At 34.2% G+C, this 19,746-nt stretch overlaps 4 protein-coding genes across 6 annotated transcripts; 2 read left to right on the top strand and 2 right to left on the bottom strand.

Moving 5' to 3' along the window:
* Window positions 1-2,493: 2,493 nt before the first annotated feature.
* On the bottom strand, window positions 2,494-3,661 carry LOC18992380 (putative clathrin assembly protein At1g25240). The gene has a single exon (XM_006415774.2). The coding sequence runs from the start codon at window positions 3,628-3,630 to the stop codon at window positions 2,494-2,496; it is 1,137 nt and encodes a 378-aa protein (XP_006415837.2). The 5' UTR covers window positions 3,631-3,661.
* A 2,695-nt stretch (window positions 3,662-6,356) lies between these two features.
* LOC18992379 (purple acid phosphatase 4) lies at window positions 6,357-8,475 on the top strand. 2 transcript variants are annotated; one of them, XM_006415772.2, is made up of 7 exons: window positions 6,357-6,682; window positions 6,771-6,927; window positions 7,026-7,133; window positions 7,276-7,403; window positions 7,500-7,628; window positions 7,971-8,038; window positions 8,145-8,475. In XM_006415772.2, the coding sequence occupies exons 1-7, from the start codon at window positions 6,446-6,448 to the stop codon at window positions 8,368-8,370; spliced, it is 1,053 nt and encodes a 350-aa protein (XP_006415835.2). In that variant the 5' UTR covers window positions 6,357-6,445; the 3' UTR covers window positions 8,371-8,475. The 2 variants fall into 2 exon arrangements, with proteins under 2 accessions (XP_006415835.2, XP_024007862.1); XM_024152094.1 differs by having other exon boundaries at window positions 7,273-7,403.
* Window positions 8,476-9,405: 930 nt separating this feature from the next.
* Window positions 9,406-11,645, top strand: LOC18992378 (anthranilate synthase beta subunit 1, chloroplastic). The gene is made up of 8 exons (XM_006415771.2): window positions 9,406-9,545; window positions 9,631-9,794; window positions 10,370-10,440; window positions 10,529-10,566; window positions 10,659-10,769; window positions 10,890-10,989; window positions 11,082-11,217; window positions 11,314-11,645. Exons 1-8 carry the CDS (start codon window positions 9,443-9,445, stop codon window positions 11,416-11,418), a joined length of 828 nt encoding a protein of 275 aa, XP_006415834.1. The 5' UTR covers window positions 9,406-9,442; the 3' UTR covers window positions 11,419-11,645.
* Window positions 11,646-13,871: 2,226 nt separating this feature from the next.
* LOC18992377 (probable UDP-3-O-acyl-N-acetylglucosamine deacetylase 2, mitochondrial) lies at window positions 13,872-15,931 on the bottom strand. Of its 2 annotated transcripts, XM_024152096.1 has the most exons (8): window positions 15,863-15,931; window positions 15,551-15,705; window positions 15,159-15,467; window positions 14,795-15,001; window positions 14,582-14,683; window positions 14,431-14,495; window positions 14,208-14,352; window positions 13,872-14,110 (listed from the first exon to the last, which is right to left on the bottom strand). In XM_024152096.1, exons 2-8 carry the CDS (start codon window positions 15,656-15,658, stop codon window positions 14,060-14,062), a joined length of 987 nt encoding a protein of 328 aa, XP_024007864.1. In that variant the 5' UTR covers window positions 15,659-15,705; window positions 15,863-15,931; the 3' UTR covers window positions 13,872-14,059. The 2 variants fall into 2 exon arrangements, with proteins under 2 accessions (XP_024007864.1, XP_024007863.1); XM_024152095.1 differs by having other exon boundaries at window positions 15,551-15,928.
* Window positions 15,932-19,746: the final 3,815 nt, after the last annotated feature.

The raw sequence follows: 19,746 nt of genomic DNA, 5'->3' as shown, positions 1-19,746 counted from the left end.
AAATAACAATGGATCGCAAAAATAAAATTACATTTGTGATATGTTCTAATTAAATGAGAGGTAAAAATGGTGTCGTCGCTAAAACGGAGAGAAGTACACAAAAACAAGTATCATTGTTACCTGATTTAGTTAGTTAATACTTAGAGCATCTCCAAGAGACACTGTATTTTTAAGGTGTGAAAAATCTTATATTTGAGGTTTGAAGATGATGCTCTCCAATGATAAACCTTAAAATAATACTTTACAAATATTATACTTTACACTTTAATCTTTACTTTTAATAATAATTAACTAAGATCATAAAACTTTGATAAATAACTATAAAAACACATATTAAAATATTATAGGCAATATTAATTAAAAAGGAGGTTCAGAATCTAATTTATCTGAGTATTAGTTTTGTTGTAGTACTTTTAATTGTGTAATATTTATATGTTTGTATAAAATTTGCTTTATGTTATATTGTTGTTATGTATTTTTTCTAATGTTCTATATATTTTTCATTATTAATTTTATTTAAAATTCTTTTTTTTTAAACTTTTATATGTATATATAATTTATTTAAAAAGATATATGTGAAATATTTATAATATTAAATTAGGAGAGTTGAAATGATAAACACAAAAGTTATTATCATTAATCTTAAAATACATAACTGAAAGGATTGAAATGCAAATAAAAAAGATGATACCTCAAATTTGAGGTGTTGAATTGTGAAACCTCAAATATAAAGTGTCACTGTTCAACACCTCAAAATTTGAGGTTTTAAAGTGTTTTTAGAGTACATAAAATCTTATATTTGAAGTTATAAGGTGTCTCTTAGAAATGTTTTTAGCGAAAAAGAGTCATGATAACATGGGAATTGTTCTAATAGGCTTTTTGCTTTTCAAAGACTAACAATGGAGGAGGAGAAATGTTTAATTGACAACCCATAAATTAGTAACTAGTGACAAAAAAAATAAAAGTGTAGAACATTTTAGATATAAAAAAACTGACATTGTCTCTACGTCGTAATCTTCACAAAAATCATTACATATCTCATGCACACATGGCCAGGCAAGCCTTTAATAACCTACTTGGCGCTTGAATCCTCAAATCCAAATCCATGCCATGACTCCATCACCATGATTAAGCCCTCCGTTTTTTTCTCCATATATTTATTACATGTATAGAAAAATTAAAAAAGTCCTCCGAACGTAAATAATATAGGAAAAGAAAAGGATACAAAAAGAAAATACATTGCCACCCAGAGTTTTATGTCGGCCTTTTGGAAAAGTTGTCCATATATGTAACCCAAAAATTACATAAATTTGTTAAAATAACTTTAATTTTCACTTTAACTTTTCTTTTGTCTTTTGTCAAAGATTTCAGTTTTTACTCCGTATCCTTGTTACGTATAACAACTTCGCCACAAATATTTGATTGTATTGGTAATATTATAGCTTCTTATGATCAAAAACCAGATTATCATCTGTATGGCTGGAAATTGGCGGAAAGCTCCTTCCATCCCGTATTACTTCTATCATATTTTGAGGAATGGAATATATGATAGAAGTATAACAAAGCATAATGTTTTAATCGAACTTTAACAAAACAAAAACAAAAATTTACAATCTAAAATATTCATCACTCAAACCAAACCATAACAATTAGATTTTTTTTAACTATAAATATAATATTAGATGTCACATTCTTATTTAACATAGATGAATAAAATAATTCCTCTAAATAATTCACCGAATAATTTTTTCGATAATTATAAGTAAAACAGTACTATTTCCAAAATATATGATCCATTCTTAAAGTCTTTAATTTGGCCATACCATTTCTTATGATCGATAGCGATTTGTCATCTACGGCTATTGCTTTCATTACAAATTTACAAACATTTCATATCAAAGAAGTCAAATCAAAATGATTACCTTTCTATAACCACATAAAATACAACAAAATATTCACCATGCAATTTGGTGAAGAGGCAAAAATTTAAATAACCTGACAAGCAAAAGTTTAATAAGTTACACAAATACGAAAATGAGAATTAGAATATCATCTGAGAACGTCCCAAAAAAACTGGTATCATATTTAGTTTTCTGAGACAAATAGTAGAAATTTTGACAATCAAATTAAAGGTTAATTAGATTCAAAAAAAAAAATTAAAGGTTAATTATTGTAGCAAAAATAAGATACCAAATCAAGGTCACGTAAGCCGCGATATTCAAACTATTCACTAATCTAACAAAAAGAATGTGAGGACCTAAATAATCTACGCGGCATATGTTAACATACCTAAGACATAGAATCAACTAGCTAGGCAAATATATCAGATTCTGAAAGGGCCTAAATGGATGTAAAAAATTATGTGTACTAAAAAATCATGGAAAATTTGAGATACATCTAACGTTTATTATCATCCACATATTCAACAAAATAGAAGGAAAAAATAACAGAAGAGAACCAAGGAATGAAAAAATTAATCTGATCAAGCTGCAATTAAAAGGTAATCAAATCTGGTAACGTGTGAGTGAAGTAAACTGGCTCGTCGATAACTACAAGAGGCAGCGGACTCGGATCCACGTTATACTTTCTATGTTGATCAGTTTCAATAATCTCATTACAAGTGAAACAATAGTCGTCTTCAAAAACCTCCCATTTATCGGTTATGATTGTTTGGAACTCTGGTCTCTCCACTAATATGATACCCTTCTCTTCCTCTACTTCTTTCTCCTCCTCCTTTGTCTCCTCTTTTTCTTCGACTCCACTGATGACTTTCTCGATTGCTTCAATGTCTTCTTCCGGGATTCCCACGAATTTAGGTATTTCGTGCGCGTTTGAGACCCCAAATTCTTTGCAGAACTCAAAGTAGAGGGCGAGATCTTCTCCTTGAGACGTAGCCTTCTTTACAATCTTAAGAGCCATCACAGCTTCTGCTTTTCCAGCAGCTGGATGGATCTTGATGAGAAGATTTGCGATAGCACTGCAGATTCTTCCATAAACGTCAAAGATCTCGATCACCACGCAGTCCATTGCTTCAAGGATAAGCGTCTTCTTCATGTTATCAGCCATTGGACGGATTTGGAGAAGCATATGGAGGAGAGACTGAAGCTTCTGGATCCTCTCTAGCTCTTGGTTAACCGAATCTACCTGAGGTTTTTTGTGGCGGCGACGGATTTGATCGGAGAGAAAGAAAGAGTACTGATCAAGAAACGAGAAATATGCGCGTATAAAAGCGTTGAAACCCCAAGTCTTGCTGGGACGAGAGTGACCATCGGAGAAATCAGAGAGGTCGAAAGGTAGGCGACGAATCTCTTGAAGGGACGTGACTTTGCAGCAAAGGACACCGTGGACTAGCATTAGGGCTTTCAAGGCTACGATCCAGCTTCTTGTGCGGTTAACCCTAGAGGAAAGCGCGTAAACAAGCGGCTTGAGATTGGCAGGAGAGGAACGGATCCATTTGTAGACACGATGAGCATTGTGGTAATCGACGGTTGAGTCATCGTGAGAGGTTGCGTGGATGATGGCTGAATCAAGGTCAGGGTTGCGGAAGGAGGTTTTCCGGGAGAAGCTAATGGAAAACAAGCTTTTCCGGTCTTTGAGAGCACCGGAAGCTCGTTTCCATAGCTTCATCATCAGCCTCCTCCTCCTCCTCCTTCTCTTCTTCTTCTTCTTTCTTGTCTTCTCTTTCTCTCAAACCACCAAACCTTTACCTTTTCTCTCTATTTTAAGTTTTGTTTCTTTTGCCACCTTTGCTTTTGACCGTTGTAACCGGTTTTTCGTTTATTTTTAATTAAAAACAGGTATAGAAATATAAGCTGGCACGTGTGATCCGACACACGGTTTTGTTAGTTTCTTGCACGTCGGCCTCAGGACACGGTTTTCATTACCTTATTATATTTTATCCTAATCATATATGATGATACTACAATAAAGGACGGAAGTAAGGAACATTATAGAGTACTCATCAAATCTTGGAATCTTACTGATAATATAGTAACTATTACAATAAAACTTGCCAATGTATGAGTGTTGAAGAAGAGTGGGTTTGTTAAGGTGAAGCCTAATATCACTAGATTCGGAAAACTAAAGCCATCTCGAGTTTGCATAAGTACATCAAGTCTTGGGCTTCAAATAGAGATTCAAAGAATAAGACTTGTGCACATATATAACAAACAAGAGTGACAGAATTCAAATGCTAATCCTCTCTATGGATTAAAATTTAAACAAGATTATGATAGATAACATCATAACACACATATTCATATGGTGATATTTAAATACAAGTTCTGTTTAGTCCCCTTTGCGAAAGATCCATCCAAAGAGTCGTTAGAGATATATATATTCTCATATGAATTTAGGATAAATGAACCAAAACATGAGATCTCATTATTAGCTACAAATTGAATACTTAATTACAATATTTGGTAACAGAGACAGAATCCTTGAACAGACACCACCTTATCATAAAAGAAGTGGATATGCAAATTACCAAATATTTTTCATTCAGCTAGACATAGAGCCATCAAGATTAAGCAATTACTCTTCGGACCTAATCAATCCCAGAAAATATTCACAAATTTGAAAATTCAGCGGATTAATATCAATGAATGTGTGTGCTAGAATCTAGATCATGCTAGAAAGACGATTCAATTAAGAAAAAGAAAAAAACAAAACAAAAGAAAGAATTCTTATCTAGATGAAGAGCGGCGCTTGCAAGTGGCTTCAATGGTGATAAAGCAGACGATGCAGAAGAAGAGAATGATAAGTCCGACTATGATTCCGAAAGTCACCACATCCATTTCTAACTGACTTTAACTCTCTCTCTTTTTTTTTTTGGTGCTAGAGTTCTTTTTTTAAGGCACACTAAACTAGAAAAAAAAAAAGATTATCCACCAACTACGTACTCTCCACCTCCTCGGAGAGAAGAAGCCTCTCTCTCAGTCCGTGGTAAACCAGTTGGACTATCTAGAGGGTCTCCTTCCTTGTCGTATAATATTGATTAATTCCAAATTTTCCGATACAAACGAGATGTAACTAGTAGCCCAGGTGTATTTCTATATCCTATATCCGTTTTTTCCCTCCCTATTATTTGACGTTATTGTAATTTAGAAAAAAAATAATCATGGGAAATCAGATTTAATTAAAGTTTTCAATTTTCTTTCTCACTCACTCACTCACTCACTCATTCATTACATTACTGGAAAAAAAAAAAAAACTCTCAGAAATGAAAGAAAACGCCATGACTCAATTTTTCTAATCTGGCATATACGGTTTCAAGTTTTTCTTTTTCAATGTTTTTCTTGGTTTGTCTCATTGGTGTGCATGAAAGCCTCCAGCGGACGGATCTACTCACTGGTTTTATCTACAACTATCTAATGCAAGTTGGATATTATTTTATAGGGATTTCTAGTTTATTTATCAAATATTGATGAGCTAGTTAGAGTAATTAATTAATGAGATTTTGAAAAGACTACTATGTATTTTATCTTTAAAACTGGATGTTTATTTTTTAAAAAAAAAAATTCGTGACGATACTACTTTTTGGTCATATTGATATCTTTGAAAAACGAGAAAATCAGTCGAACAAAATTAATTGATAAAACCGTTCAGGCTATAAAAATTTTATATGATATTGTGATGCAATTAATTTTGTTCTTTTGCTTTAGGTAGAAAGTTTAATTCGTGTAGACCAATATGAATAGTTGGCATTTCCGTGGAGATGTTTTGGAGACATGACAGCAAAACTTGATTACGTATGGGGAACATTTATCTTCTTCTATTTATCTTTTCTTCTATCTTTTTTTTGAACAGCAGGATAGGAAAAATATAAATAGAAGAAGATAAACTTTGCCCATACGCAATATCAAGCTAGCTTGGCAAAATGAGATATATAGAGATATATATGTCGATACATACTAACCACTCAAATATAAAACGATTTCTTTGCATTTACAAACCAATCACATGCTTCGTAATAGTTCAAAGATTTTGGTATTGTATGCTTCACGTGGTATCATACATGATACATGTGACGGTGAATGATGTGTTGAAAAAGCAAACACATGAAATATTTGTTTGGCGGTGAGTTCAAATAAAGTAACTAAATAAAGAAGATAATACATATGGCCTAATAATCAGGATTTTGGTAACAGACGCGGCAATTGAGCTGGAGTTTTGAGCTTTTGTTTGCGTGAGTGTGTGATTAAAAAAAAAACTATCAAATGTTAAATTTTCTAATCAGTGAGAGGCTGAGAGCATTAATATAATTATGTTATCGAAGGATATATATGTATATATATGGACAAAAACAGCTATATCTAGAGCTTATGATGATATGATCAATCATATAAAGGTTGTTTGGTCCACCATGTGGAAAATATTATCCAAATGTGGTTTACAAGCGAGAAACAACTAGGACTCACATGCACATTCGACTTATATATACAAAATGTTGCTTTTTTATCAGAAAAGCTTCTTTAAACAAAAGAAGAGAATGGGTTCTAAGTTTGGAATCGGCTCCTTGAGCATTGTAATGATCAGTCTGCTTCTTTCTTTGGCTCCAAAACTTGAGGCCGAGCTCACAACGGTCGAACAAGCTCCAAAATCTGATGGCTCTATCAGTTTCTTGGTGATTGGAGATTGGGGAAGACGTGGATTCTACAACCAGTCCCAAGTTGCCCTCCAGGTTTTCATTCACACACTATTTGCATATATTTATCATTTATGTGCCCATGTTTGTTAGATATTATAAGAGTGTTTTGATGGTAACATAGATGGGAAGAATCGGGGAGAAGATGGATATCAATTTTGTGGTATCGACAGGCGATAACATTTACGATAACGGGATGAAAAGCATCGACGATCCCGCCTTTCAACTCTCCTTCACCAATATATATACTTCTCCTAGCTTGCAAAAACCTTGGTACATTGGTAAAAATGTCCCCAATGCATAAATTATTATTTTTAAAAAAAATAATAAGTAACTAATGTTAAACGAGAAAGATAATAATATATATGTCACTGCTCAGTTTTGGGGAATCACGACTATAGAGGAGATGTTGAAGCACAGCTGAGTCCTTTCCTAAGATCAATGGACAGCCGTTGGATTTGCATGAGGTCCTTCATCGTAGACGCTGGTACTACATATAGTCACATTAATTAATGTTAATAAGATATATCTAGTCACATTGATATTTAATATTATAATCAGTTCTGGTCATTATATGTTACATATTCTCGTTACCTAACCATATATATATGGCTTTAAAATTCGGGCAGAGATTGCAGAGCTCTTCTTTGTCGACACAACTCCTTTTGTAGATGCTTATTTCCTCAATCCACAAGGCCAAACTTACGACTGGAGAGGCGTATCACCGCGAGAGTCTTATCTTCAGACCATCTTAACAGTAATTGAGAACACATAATATATGTAGTAATTTGTATATGGATTATATAGTCTGATGGTGTTGACAACTCACACTTACTATAATTATAATGTGTAGGACTTGGATATGGGTCTAAGAGAATCAAGAGCAAAGTGGAAAATTGTGGTGGGTCATCATGCCATCAAGAGTGCTTCCATTCATGGGAATACCAAAGAGCTTGAATCTCTCCTCTTACCCATCCTTGAGGTTTATTTTCTTATTGCTCTTATTAATTAAAGTTATGTCATTTAGCAAAAAAAAAAAGGTACGTCTCGGTTATTTCAAATGTAATTAAAAAAAAAAAAGCTAACTTATGGGTTTGCATGTGTTTATGTTTATATATGTGATTTTAAAAGAAAAAAAATATTTATATTACTAAAAGTCTAAAACTTAAACATTTTTTGTTTTCTCATAAAGCTAACTTTCTCTTTGACATTGTGCGTTTGTAACTGGCAAATAAATTTTGTAAAAAATACTAAAATTTGTAATTTCATTCGGAGGAAAATACTAGCTAGTATAACATGTAAACTTCTTTATTTTATTTTACAGGCGAATAACGTTCATCTCTATGTGAACGGTCATGATCATTGCTTGCAACAAATCAGCACATCTCAGAGGTAACAACGGTTGTTATGCAGAATCTAAAGTTCGGCTTAGATGAAACGGCTAGTAAAAAGAGAAATGGTGTGGACTATACTTCATTCTTCTTCTTTTTTGTTGCAGTCCAATTCAGTTTATAACGAGTGGTGGTGGGTCAAAGGCATGGAGAGGCTATTACAATTGGAAAACACCAGAGGATATGAAGTTTTTCTACGATGGACAAGGTTTCATGTCGGTTAAGATCACCAGAACCGAAATGGGTATCGTTTTTTATGATGTCTCCGGCAATATTCTGCACAAGTGGGACACATCAAAAATGTTGTACACGGATTTAGAATTCCCATTGTAATTCATTGTAAATCACAAGAAAAATCAACTTGAAGCAACTATCTACATAGGCCTATGATGTAACGAGTGCCTCGAAAATTAAAAAAAAAAACGAGAGAAAACTAACTTGATGTTCATCCGAAATGCTGGAAATATGCTGCGTGAGCCACTCTCCTCTTTTTAGCTATCTGAAGTGGTTACATGACTCACATGTTATGCCAAGGTAGTATGAGAGATGATGATATTCGTTAATCATCTATTTTTAACACGCAACACGTGGACTTTATCGGTGACCTCTCCCTTGTAGCACGAGGCGGAAAAATATTTAAAGATTAAATTAAGATAGTTGAAAACAATGTTAATAGTTATAAAAATTAAAGAGTTGCACAAAAAAAAGTTATAAAAATCAAAGAAAGTGTGATTTTTTCAGTTATGATGAAAGGTTTTTGTAGTTTTGGTCTTTGGAGGCAATACTTTTTTTTTTCTTTCAAGTTATACTTTATTTCCTTTTTGCCACTTCGAATGAGTCATCATTTTGAGTTACAATAAAAGCTCAGAAATGAGCAAAAGAGAATGGGAAATTGGGAATAACACACTATTACCCGATATTACATACTCGATGTGAGAGAGAGGATAGCCAAAACATAAAGAGTACAACTGACTTTGGAGGCAATAATACTTACCGCCTATAGGTTGTTTGATTCGTTTTAAATGAATAAACATCCTAATTTTGTTCGTGTACTCGATTCTATACCAATATGTTTTGCAATATTTAGATAAATTAACAAAACACAAAAAATATTAATATTTAGCTAAATTTAATCCATGTGAGTACGTGACAATATACGTATTACCCTGCGAATCGACTGATTCTAAATTTGTAAACGCCATTTTAGATAAATTTGGTTAGACTCTGACTAAAATAGATACTAATCAAATGACTCACCTACTGATTAAACACGTGGTCCATGTTTCCATAAACGCATCGTTTTACCTGTCAATTCCCAATTCTCTCTCTCAGACCTTTATAAACCTCCTCCTCTCCCTCTCTTTCTCTATTGTAGAATCAGAGAAGGATCTTTGCTTTTCCGACAATGGCGGCTACTACATTGTACAAGTCTTGTCTTCTTCAACCCAAGTCCGGCTCCACCACTCGCCTAAACCATTCTCTCGTTAAGCCCCTTTCGAATCCGACCAGTAAGTCTCGGTTTCACGATAAGAGGCGTGATTCGAATCAAGGGTTTCGAGTATTGATCTCTTCTATTTTTATTCGATGTCATAGGAGTTTCGGCTTTGGGGAAGACTCGTAGAGATGTCGTTGCGAGAGCTTCGATTGAAATGGCGGAATCGAACTCGACACCTTCCGCTGTTGTGAATTCCTCTAAGCAGAATGGTCCCATCATCGTGATTGATAATTACGACAGCTTCACCTACAATCTCTGCCAGGTTTGATTTCGAAACAGATTTTGATTTGAATCTATTTGGGGGAAAATCAACTGAAATGATGATTCATTGGAGAATTTTAAAAAGCTTTGGTTTTGCTCAACCAAGTCTCATTAGTTTAGGGTCCTGTTTAATTGCAAGTCCTTGATTTTATAGGAATGTGTTCAAGTATGCATTGTAGTGAATTGTTGGAATTACATTATTTCACAATCCAATCTTCGTTCGACATGCTAATAGACATAACTAGGAAATGTAGATGGATACTTTCTTAATATGTAATTAGAGTCGTTATCTCGGTGCTGAATCTTGTTATCGAAAGCCTCCTCTTTTCTGGAGAATATTGTTTTTCTTTCTTCTATATGTAGAAAGCTCATGTTTGTAGTTGTAAAGAGTAGTTCTTGATTGTAATAATTCGCTGTCTCTTGAAATTTTGACTGCTCTGGATATCTCACATAACTCATAGATCCCTAAGATACAATTTGATCATGTCTTGCTTCTAGCTCCGTATTTAATTTGTCTTATCATTTTTATGTTTTATTATAAACAGCATTTTTTTTTATACCCATCTTTTTCCATAGTATATGGGAGAGCTAGGATGCCATTTTGAAGTTTACCGCAATGATGAACTTACAGTAGAGGAGCTGAAAAGGTGAGAAGAAACCATATGCTTTCTCTTTAAAACGTAATCTGGTTATGCAAAGGGTGTTGATTCCTTTATTATGCTTTCCTTTTTGCAGTAAAAATCCAAGAGGGGTGCTGATTTCTCCTGGGCCTGGTAAATATTTTAGCCTCTCCGACTGTATGTTGTATCTTTTAAGGTTCTTGTAGCGAAGGAAAAGGTGATAACAACTTCCTTAAAATTGATAGGTACTCCTCAAGACTCTGGGATATCCTTGCAAACTGTTTTGGAACTCGGACCACGTGTTCCTTTATTTGGAGTATGTATGGGTTTGCAGTGTATAGGAGAAGCATTTGGAGGTTAGTTGCATAACTATAAAATGACATCTAATTTGTCCGTATTATTGTTTTAGCATGGTTAAATACTTTATGTAATGGATCCTCAACTCTCAAGCACTTTTGTGTGAACTTTGGTTGTAGGAAAGATTGTGCGATCACCATTTGGTGTTATGCATGGGAAAAGCTCAATGGTTTACTATGATGAGAAAGGAGAAGAAGGTTTATTCTCTGGATTATCTAAGTATGTATCAGGTTTTCTCAATGAGTTCTATTGTGTTTCTGCGAAAACCATAATCATAAGTTCGTAAATTCATATTCTTGTTGGTCTTTCAGCCCGTTCCTTGTAGGTAGATATCACAGCCTCGTGATAGAAAAAGATACATTTCCAAGTGATGAACTCGAGGTTACTGCGTGGACAGAGGATGGTTTGGTTATGGCGGCCAGACACAGGAAGCACAAGCATATACAGGTAAAAAACCCCACTCAAGTGTTTCATGTTTCTTCTTGCTGCGCCTCCATAAAAAAAAAAACAGAACTCTAAAAGTCTTGTAAAAATGGTTTACAGGGAGTTCAATTTCATCCGGAGAGTATTATAACAACTGAAGGCAAGACAATTGTCCGCAATTTCATCAAACTTGTAGAGAAAAAGGAGGCTGAGAACTTGAGATAGGCGCTTGTCTCAATGAGAAAATCAGCTATGTACGATTAGTGCCTTTCTGTAATAAAGTTTGCCAATGCAAAATGCTCCTTGTCATCATCCTCCCATTTTTTCTATCGTAAAATTTCGATTTAGTCCTCTATTTTTTTTAGTTTGTCAAATTTGGAAAACAGAGAACTATGTGATTGACGCATGTCCAACGAAAAAATATGACAGTAAACATTTCAATTCGTTTTTTAGTTTAGTTTGGTTGATTTTGATTGAATAACAAAATTCAATAGAACAATTGAGATCACTGATGCAAAGCAATGTTCATCAGACGATGGGTTGAGTCCTCAAGAGGTTTGAGGATTACATCGGTTCCTAATTTTATTGTTACGGACTGTTGTCCTCTACTTCTTTTTCGCCCTTTAATCAATCGGCTTCTTTGCCTCTATTGCTATCTTGTGTACTCGTAATCTTCCGCACGAACTAGTATTCCAGCTCAATTTGTATGGATACAGTTTTGCTACAGTTGAATGTACCAAACTAAAGCAAAACAGAAAACCGGTACGGGTCGGTGTTTCTGGGAGCGTTTATATATTCGGAAGATAGCTTCATTTGGACGTAATGTCTACGATGACGATAGAGTGATGATAAAATTGTTTTATATCTTGTTACACATTCTGCAGCAATGAGTGATGATGTCATAGGTGTGATGGGATTATAATTATATAGTTACTATGATTACAGAAGCAATAACAGTAAATGGACCAGAACAATTGTGAAATATTCAAAGTTCTTAAAAGGGCCAGCTATATCAGAATAATTATTCATTTATCTGCAACATGATTAGAAGCATGTGTTTGGAACGGTTATGATTAAGGTGGCGGAATTATATTAAGGTTTAGAATGGTGAACAGATATGAAATAATGCAGATTATACAGATCATGCAGATAAAGTAGAATTAATGCAAATCAAGCAGAGAAGCAGATCAATAATAACATAAATAAAAATTAATAAAATAATTTGAAAATATAAAAGAAATGCAGAACTGGGTGAACATGTCCAAAAATGATGCAGTCCATTTTTTATTCACTATGAAGAATAATATAGATCTGCATGCAGATAATCATTTTTTTATTCTAATTTTGATTTGTGTTTTTTAAGACATGAATGGTAAATAAAATGCAGATGATCCTTACATGCAGTTACTCTGTGTTTTTGCTGCATCCCATTCAAAAGCCTAAGTGTAACAGGGAAAAAAGAAGTTTGTTGTGTGGAACCTAATGAAAAGATATCTTCAAACGCATCATATAATTAGTTTGTTATGTAAACGCAGCAATTTGACTTTTATATTTTATTATGTTGATCTGTTTGTTGTGTTGACTCGTGAGTAAAAAAAAATCAAATTAGAAAAACTAATGTTATATTTTATTATTTGTTATACATGCGTCAATCACATAGTGTTTTCAATTCTCTCTTTTATTTTCTTTTTTGTGCAATTTTCTTTTAACAACAAAAGTAATTAATTAGGTATTCATTCCCAATACATACTGTTTTACAAACGGATGACAGAACATTAAATTACTTCTCACCAAAATGACAAATCATTAAAACAATAGAAAAAAAAAAACATAATGAAAACTCAAAATTCTGTACAAAATTTGTGGAAAAATATCACATAGATTGATATTAAAGACTCATTGAGATTCTTGAACATTGATCTAATCTTTTTGTGATAAGATTAATTATCTCCTCCTTGTTGTTGTTGTCAAATGACATATCCTCGTTAAAGAAATTATTCGAAGAAATCATTCTCTGTTGACGGAACTGGATACATGTGTTGATCTAAGATGTAGGTATAGCTGTCTTTGTCTTGGCCATGTTTATTGAAATAGTTGTCCAGGAATGGAATGTCTATGGAAATGCAGTCAGTTTTTCCAACTTTTTATTTTTCAAATTTTGTAACTGAAAAAAATGTATGAAATAAATCAAAACTATATGATAGGAACAATAAAGAAGTTCACCATGGATATTCTGCAGTTGGTCAACTTGACAACTTGTTTGATATGAGGACTCGGATATCATAGGGATACAATGAAATATGAACGTTCATACAAATACGTATTTCATGTATAATGAATACTTTTGACCATCACTGCATGACATAATAACATTTATATTGGAATTAAAATTCATTCGATAAGAAAAAAAAACATACATTCATAAATCAGAATTGAGAATAGTATAAAATGCTCATTTAATTAAGCATATAATACACATGAAAATGAAGTTCTGATATGCTTAATTTAGAATTATCAGAAAATATGCCAAACCTCAAAAGCATCTTTCGGCCTTATTTGTTTGAAGTTCTGGACACGCCTTAGTAATTATAATCATTAGCTAATACTCTATTAGACGCCTCCGAGCTAAATTGGATCAGATTTGGTTTCGGAACGGTTTGTTCGGTTAACATGTCCACATCTATGAATACTTGTTTACAACACTCAGTTTAATGTTTTAACAATTAGTGTATTCAGAGCAAAAGAATCGATTGAGCAAAAAAAAAAAAAATTCCACATATTGGTACGGTCTTTGGATAAAGAAACAAAAACAAAAAAAAACCAGGATAAGGCTTCTACGTAATGTGGTTGGCAATGAGCACACTCTTCAGTCCATGTTGAGACGACGTGCCAAGTCAGTGTGCAGTGCATGACCCGCCTGCATTTTAAGAGTGAATAAAACGCGTTCTATTAGAAAACCGGTATCTCTTTAGATGTCAAGAAAACTCTAGAAGATGTTTTAAAGTAGCATTTACCTTAAATGCGACTATGTGAGCCACAGGGAGTCCTCCATTTCCGCCTCGTGCTACAAGGGAGAGGTCACCGATAAGGTCTAGGATCTTATGTCGACAAGCTTCATTGTCAAACCGCAGAGGAGGGTTCATCCATCCATGCTCGGCGCTGCATTATAAACGGTTTCGGTTGAATATTTTGTCTATTACCATATATCCAGAGTCTCGAGCTTGGAAGTTTCTTTACCTACAAACTATAGCGTTATCCAAAGAACCTCCTTTAATTAGCCCTGCTTCACGCATTTTCTCCACCTGCAAAAAGAAAAAAACAGATGGTTGAAGAAGGAACACCAGTTACTGATATTCTAAAGCTCCTAAACAACAATGATTGGACAAACCTCTTCATAGACACAAAAGGTTCTCGATGGTGCGATATCCTTTGCATATGAAGATTCGTGTAGAGGTTTCCAAGAAAACCACTGGCAGCCTATAGCAGGCACCTGTAAGTAAAAGTTCATCATAAACCCCACACCTAGTCAATACGTTGTGCACAAGCAGGAAGAAAGAAGTTTGTTTTTCTTATGTGTTGTTAAAATGCCATTAGAGTGAACCTGTGGGAAGTCGATACCACAAGTGATCCGAGTCTCTAGAGCGGGATATGCAGCTACGAAAGAATCATTCTTCCAAACGTGCACAGGCTTGTTCAGATGTGCTACCATCTTCTCCACACTTTCACCAACATGGTTTTGAGCCACGTTTATCCCAACTTCTTCAATTGCATCAACCCATTCTTTAGCTGATCCATCAAAAATAGGGACCTGTCACTTGGTTAGTGTTGCCTACATTCATCACATCACCCAATGACCAAGGCAAATCCAATCAAACCATTCGAGAGTATCAAATGGTTCAGCGAAGTACCACACACGAATCCAATCAAATGGTTACTCGAAAAGGTTGAGTTTTCTGGAAACAAACCTCGACTTCTTGATCATCTGCATGTTCGCTATCGATTCGAATCCTGCAATTATCAACGCCCTTGGCCTCAAGAGTTGATAACAAGTGTTCAACGGTTCGGATTTTGAGCCCGTCTTTCAACAGCGTAGTGCAAAGAGGCGATTCCTGAGCAAATTCAATCGACGCGGGGATGGATCTGGACCGAAAGTCAAAGTACCTCCCAGCTCCGGCGATCTCCGGAAGTAGCTTCACCGTCGAAAGCTTACCGGAATGCAGAGACTTCCCTTTCACCTCCACACATCCCGCGAGAGTTTGCTGTAATCGTCCAATCTAGTATTGAATCCCAAAAAAGAAGAATAAATGATTCAAATGGGCATAATCAGGTCGTATATGTGCATGAGAGAGAAGATTACTGGATTCAGGGAGACTGTCGACGACGCGGCGGAGGAAAAGGACGATAATCGCATCCAAGAGATGAGAGTAGAGTTCTTGGCTTTGACGACGGCGACGGAGAGGTTCATTGATTCGACGGTCACACGGTGAAGCCGATTTTTTTTTGCAATCAAAGCTAAGATTCAAAGTATATGTATTATGTATAGTCCTACGACCATGGGTCTATTTGATGCAGGCTTTCTACAACGCAACTTCCCCACTTTGGAATATCAATCCAAGTTTAGTTTGATATCTGAATCTACAAAAGTAGGAGAAGAGAAGAAGAAGTGTACCAACAAAAAAAAGGTGTCGCCGGTGGAAGAAAAACGTCGGCGACTCGGCGTGGCTGAGAATGGAGGCTGACCCGCGTTATAAATAAGGGTCGACCCGGTATGATAAATAGATATGTTGTTGTTTTTTTTTTTTTTGAACAGCCCTTGTTTTGGAATTATAAATATGTTATTCTCTAGATTAGATGGTTAGTGATGCAATATGTAATCTTTGGACTTCACGGGATCGAGAGTTAGAAGCTGCTAGTTCTTCTAAGTTTTTAATCATTCTTTTTTCTTTGAAGTTCTCGATTTTCTCTATTAGCTTACAGTTTCCATTTTCAAAAGCATACCAACCATGTGTAATCCGATGTTTGGATTTATGCATGTCAAATTAGAGTTAGCGCTAATGACTGAATCTCTCTGCTTGGCCCTAAAAATAAATAGGATTAGGATTTAGATATCTAATTCTGAATGTATTTGTGACTGTAAACAAAAATCGTTTAGACTAAGTCACTAAGGTATTTTTGAGGTTAACCTGACCGGAGTCGTGATAGTCCAAGTCTTCAAATTGTTATAGTTGCTTGCCAAAACCCAACTTATTTGGGCGTTTTGGGTAGATTATATCTCGTTGATTCTTGATATTTTATATGCCGTCCACCTTAATCGTTATATATATATATATATATATATATATATATTGTTATTGAAAAAAAAATACAATCTTAAAGGGTTATCTTATCTATCTATTTCCTTACTAAAGGGGGAACAAAAAGCGTTGAAGTCAGTAGGAGGAACAAATGATTCGCCCGTCCTCCCAACTCATAAGCAACACAACGCCCCATGTCTTTCTTTTAGACCATCTCCAACCCTAAACCCTATTGAGGGGTTCATCAGATTTTTTTATTAGTTTTTTTGAGAAAATTTTTTTGGATGAACTCTATGAAAAACTTGGTGTCCAACCCTGAATCCCTTGAACGAGTTCTTTGGTTTATTTTAATAATTTTTTTATCAAAATTTTTTTTTTCTGAAAATCAATTTTACACATTTAATTTATTATAATCTGAAATAAATTATTCATTACATATAAATAAAATTACATGATAAAAAGATTAAACAAACTTATTCATTACATATAACTAAAACACAAGAAAAAAACATTAAACCAAATGTCCAAATTTCTGCCAAACATGTTCAAGTAAATCCTTTTGCAATTTATCATGTGTTTCTGTGTTTCTGAATGTCGAACTTCTTCGCGATTGCCTATCAAATTTTGAATATTTGTAGGCATATATGTAGCATACGACATATCCACATGAGAACTTCTGTTAACGTCGCCTTGTTCGTATTGTGTTGTATCAACTAGATTATATCCATCGCGTTCGCCGGAATCGCGAAGACAAGCTGAATCGCCCAAAGAGAGAGCTTCGGTCGTAAAAAAAAAGAGAACGAGCAAATGTTTTCCAGAAAAAAACCGATACCCCTAAATTTTAGTTTCTCTCTCTTTTCTGTTTCACCCAATAAAAACGATACATGTGGCCAATTTACCCCTTCCTGAACCGCTGCTTCAGGTACATCACAAAGCAGCGATGCTTTCAATTTTGGGCTTTTATTCTTTTTTTTAAATCCAAAAATGCCCAATAAACCCCTGATGAACCCCATATTACCCAGCGTTGGAGCTGGTCTTAACCTATTTAACTATAAAAAAACAATTATTTACTAGATATTTGATCCACAATGCTACTACAGATTTCTAAATATAAGAAAATCAAAAATCATATATAAAATTGGAATATATTCATTATTCGGAAAGCTTTTATAATTTTGACTATGATAAATTGAAGAAAATAATGTTCTGAGAGCAAAATTTAATCGTAGAAATCAATGTTTAAATATACTCATTCCGTTTCATAATAAGTGTCATTCTGACACATTTCACACAGATTAAGAAATTAATAAAATATACAAATATACAAATATACTCCTAATTAATATATTTTTATAATATTTAATTACAAAAAATATTATCTTTAAATGAGAGATAAAACAGGAAATAAGAGTAAAAAGTTACATTAAAAATGCAAAATGACACTTTTTTTGAAACAAAAAATGAAATCTAAAACGACACTTATTATGAAACGGAGGGAGTAAGAACATAAATGAATATCATGTTTTAGAAACAGTACAAGATTAAACTTATAAACACAGTTCCACTTCTTCTTTTTTAACAGCTCACAGTTCCAATAAATAAAAAACTTTCTTATAAAGCCCTCTTCGGAAGGACAAACAAATGTTCTCTATTTTTAGGGAAATATAATTTTCTTTATTTTAATTTTACCAATAATATCTAGGAGATTCCTTTATAAAGTCTCTCTATATATAGTTATAAATGCAAATTCTTCCATGCATGTGATATACTTGAATTTATTGTAATATGGAAGAAACGTAAATCAAAGCCCTATATTGTTGAAACCCACATATTTTAGTATGTAATAATCCAACAATAAAAATAATTTATAACATTAGTAGATATGCGTTGTGAAATAATGATAGGATGGGCAGATATTAAGGAGTGGTATTAGGAACAAAGTCTCTACACTCCACTCGCGTTGTTTGATTCTTCAAGGCATAGCAACGAAGTGGCACATGGGTGCACCCAGCTTTCTTAATTCCTTGCTTCCTCTTTTCTCCTTTTAATTTCTCCTTTATTTTATCCTTTCAAGTTAATTGGTGACGTTAAAGAAATTTGTGACGTTGCAGTTCAACGTCTACCACCTTTTAAAACTATTTAATTAAAAGGTAACAAATTAGCAGTAAGAAAAGCCGAAGAGTATTAAATGTATGTTATAACACATATCATATATGGACTCTTATACCGGCCCATTAGGCCCATCAAGGCATTATACTTAACCTAGATTCCTTATGTACTCTATATATACATTCCAGTGATTAATAAAGTTTCTAAGTTTTCACAACACGTTATCAGCACGATAAGACTCTCTGAGCGAAAAATCCTAATAAATCCGGCCATCACCAAAACCCTAAAAGCAAGTCGAAACTTAAAAGACGCATATCTTCCAAACCGTGAGGAACCAGAAGACGATCTACATATCAAATCGAAGCCCTCGACGAGACGAATCTACTGGTGAAAACCGTTTGTCGATCCAACGTCTGACGCGCCCTCACGCACACTTACAGTACACGACGATCAACCGAAAAAAAACCAGATCCGAGTTTTTCCTTCTTCAACCAGCAGCTTCTCCAGTTTTGGTGATCAATCCTTGGAATTTGTAGCGGCTAACTGAGGTCTATTAGCTCCCAGTTTCATTAGCCTGTCAGAAATCCAAAGGTGGAAAAGGTATCTTCTAAAACTGAGAGCCATAGAACCTGTTGTTTAAACACTTCAAAACCCTATAAAAAAAAAAAAAAAAAAAATCGATCTCTAATTGATTGAAAGTGTTTGATACTCTGATGATTGATTGATAACTTGTTGATTGATTGTTTAAATTACAAGTTTATGCATGTTCAAAGGTTTTAAACTCGTTTTATAAAACCCTAATCTACAAAAACCTAACAACCGTTTTTGGCCATGTTTATGGCATAAACCTATTCGATTTTCTTCATGTTTAATAAGCTTGTTGCAGCTTATTTGATTGTTGATTCTCTTGCTTGAAACACTTGATTGAATAAACTAAGAAAATCAACCCTAAATCCTAAGCTTGATTCACGATTTTGTAATCTTCAAAATCGTAAGTCATAATGCTTAAACCCTAGTCCTTTTCACGTGATTTTTTTGTTGTCCTTGTGAAATTATTAAAACCATCGACCACAGATCCTATAGATCTCGAAATCACATCCAAAATATGTTTTCCAAACCGTTAAAACCCTAGATAAAACCCTAATCATAT

Source organism: Eutrema salsugineum, unplaced genomic scaffold, assembly GCF_000478725.1.
Source record: "Eutrema salsugineum unplaced genomic scaffold, Eutsalg1_0 scaffold_5, whole genome shotgun sequence".
NCBI classification, from domain to species: domain Eukaryota; kingdom Viridiplantae; phylum Streptophyta; class Magnoliopsida; order Brassicales; family Brassicaceae; genus Eutrema; species Eutrema salsugineum.
This window is presented reverse-complemented; position numbering and strand designations above follow the sequence as displayed.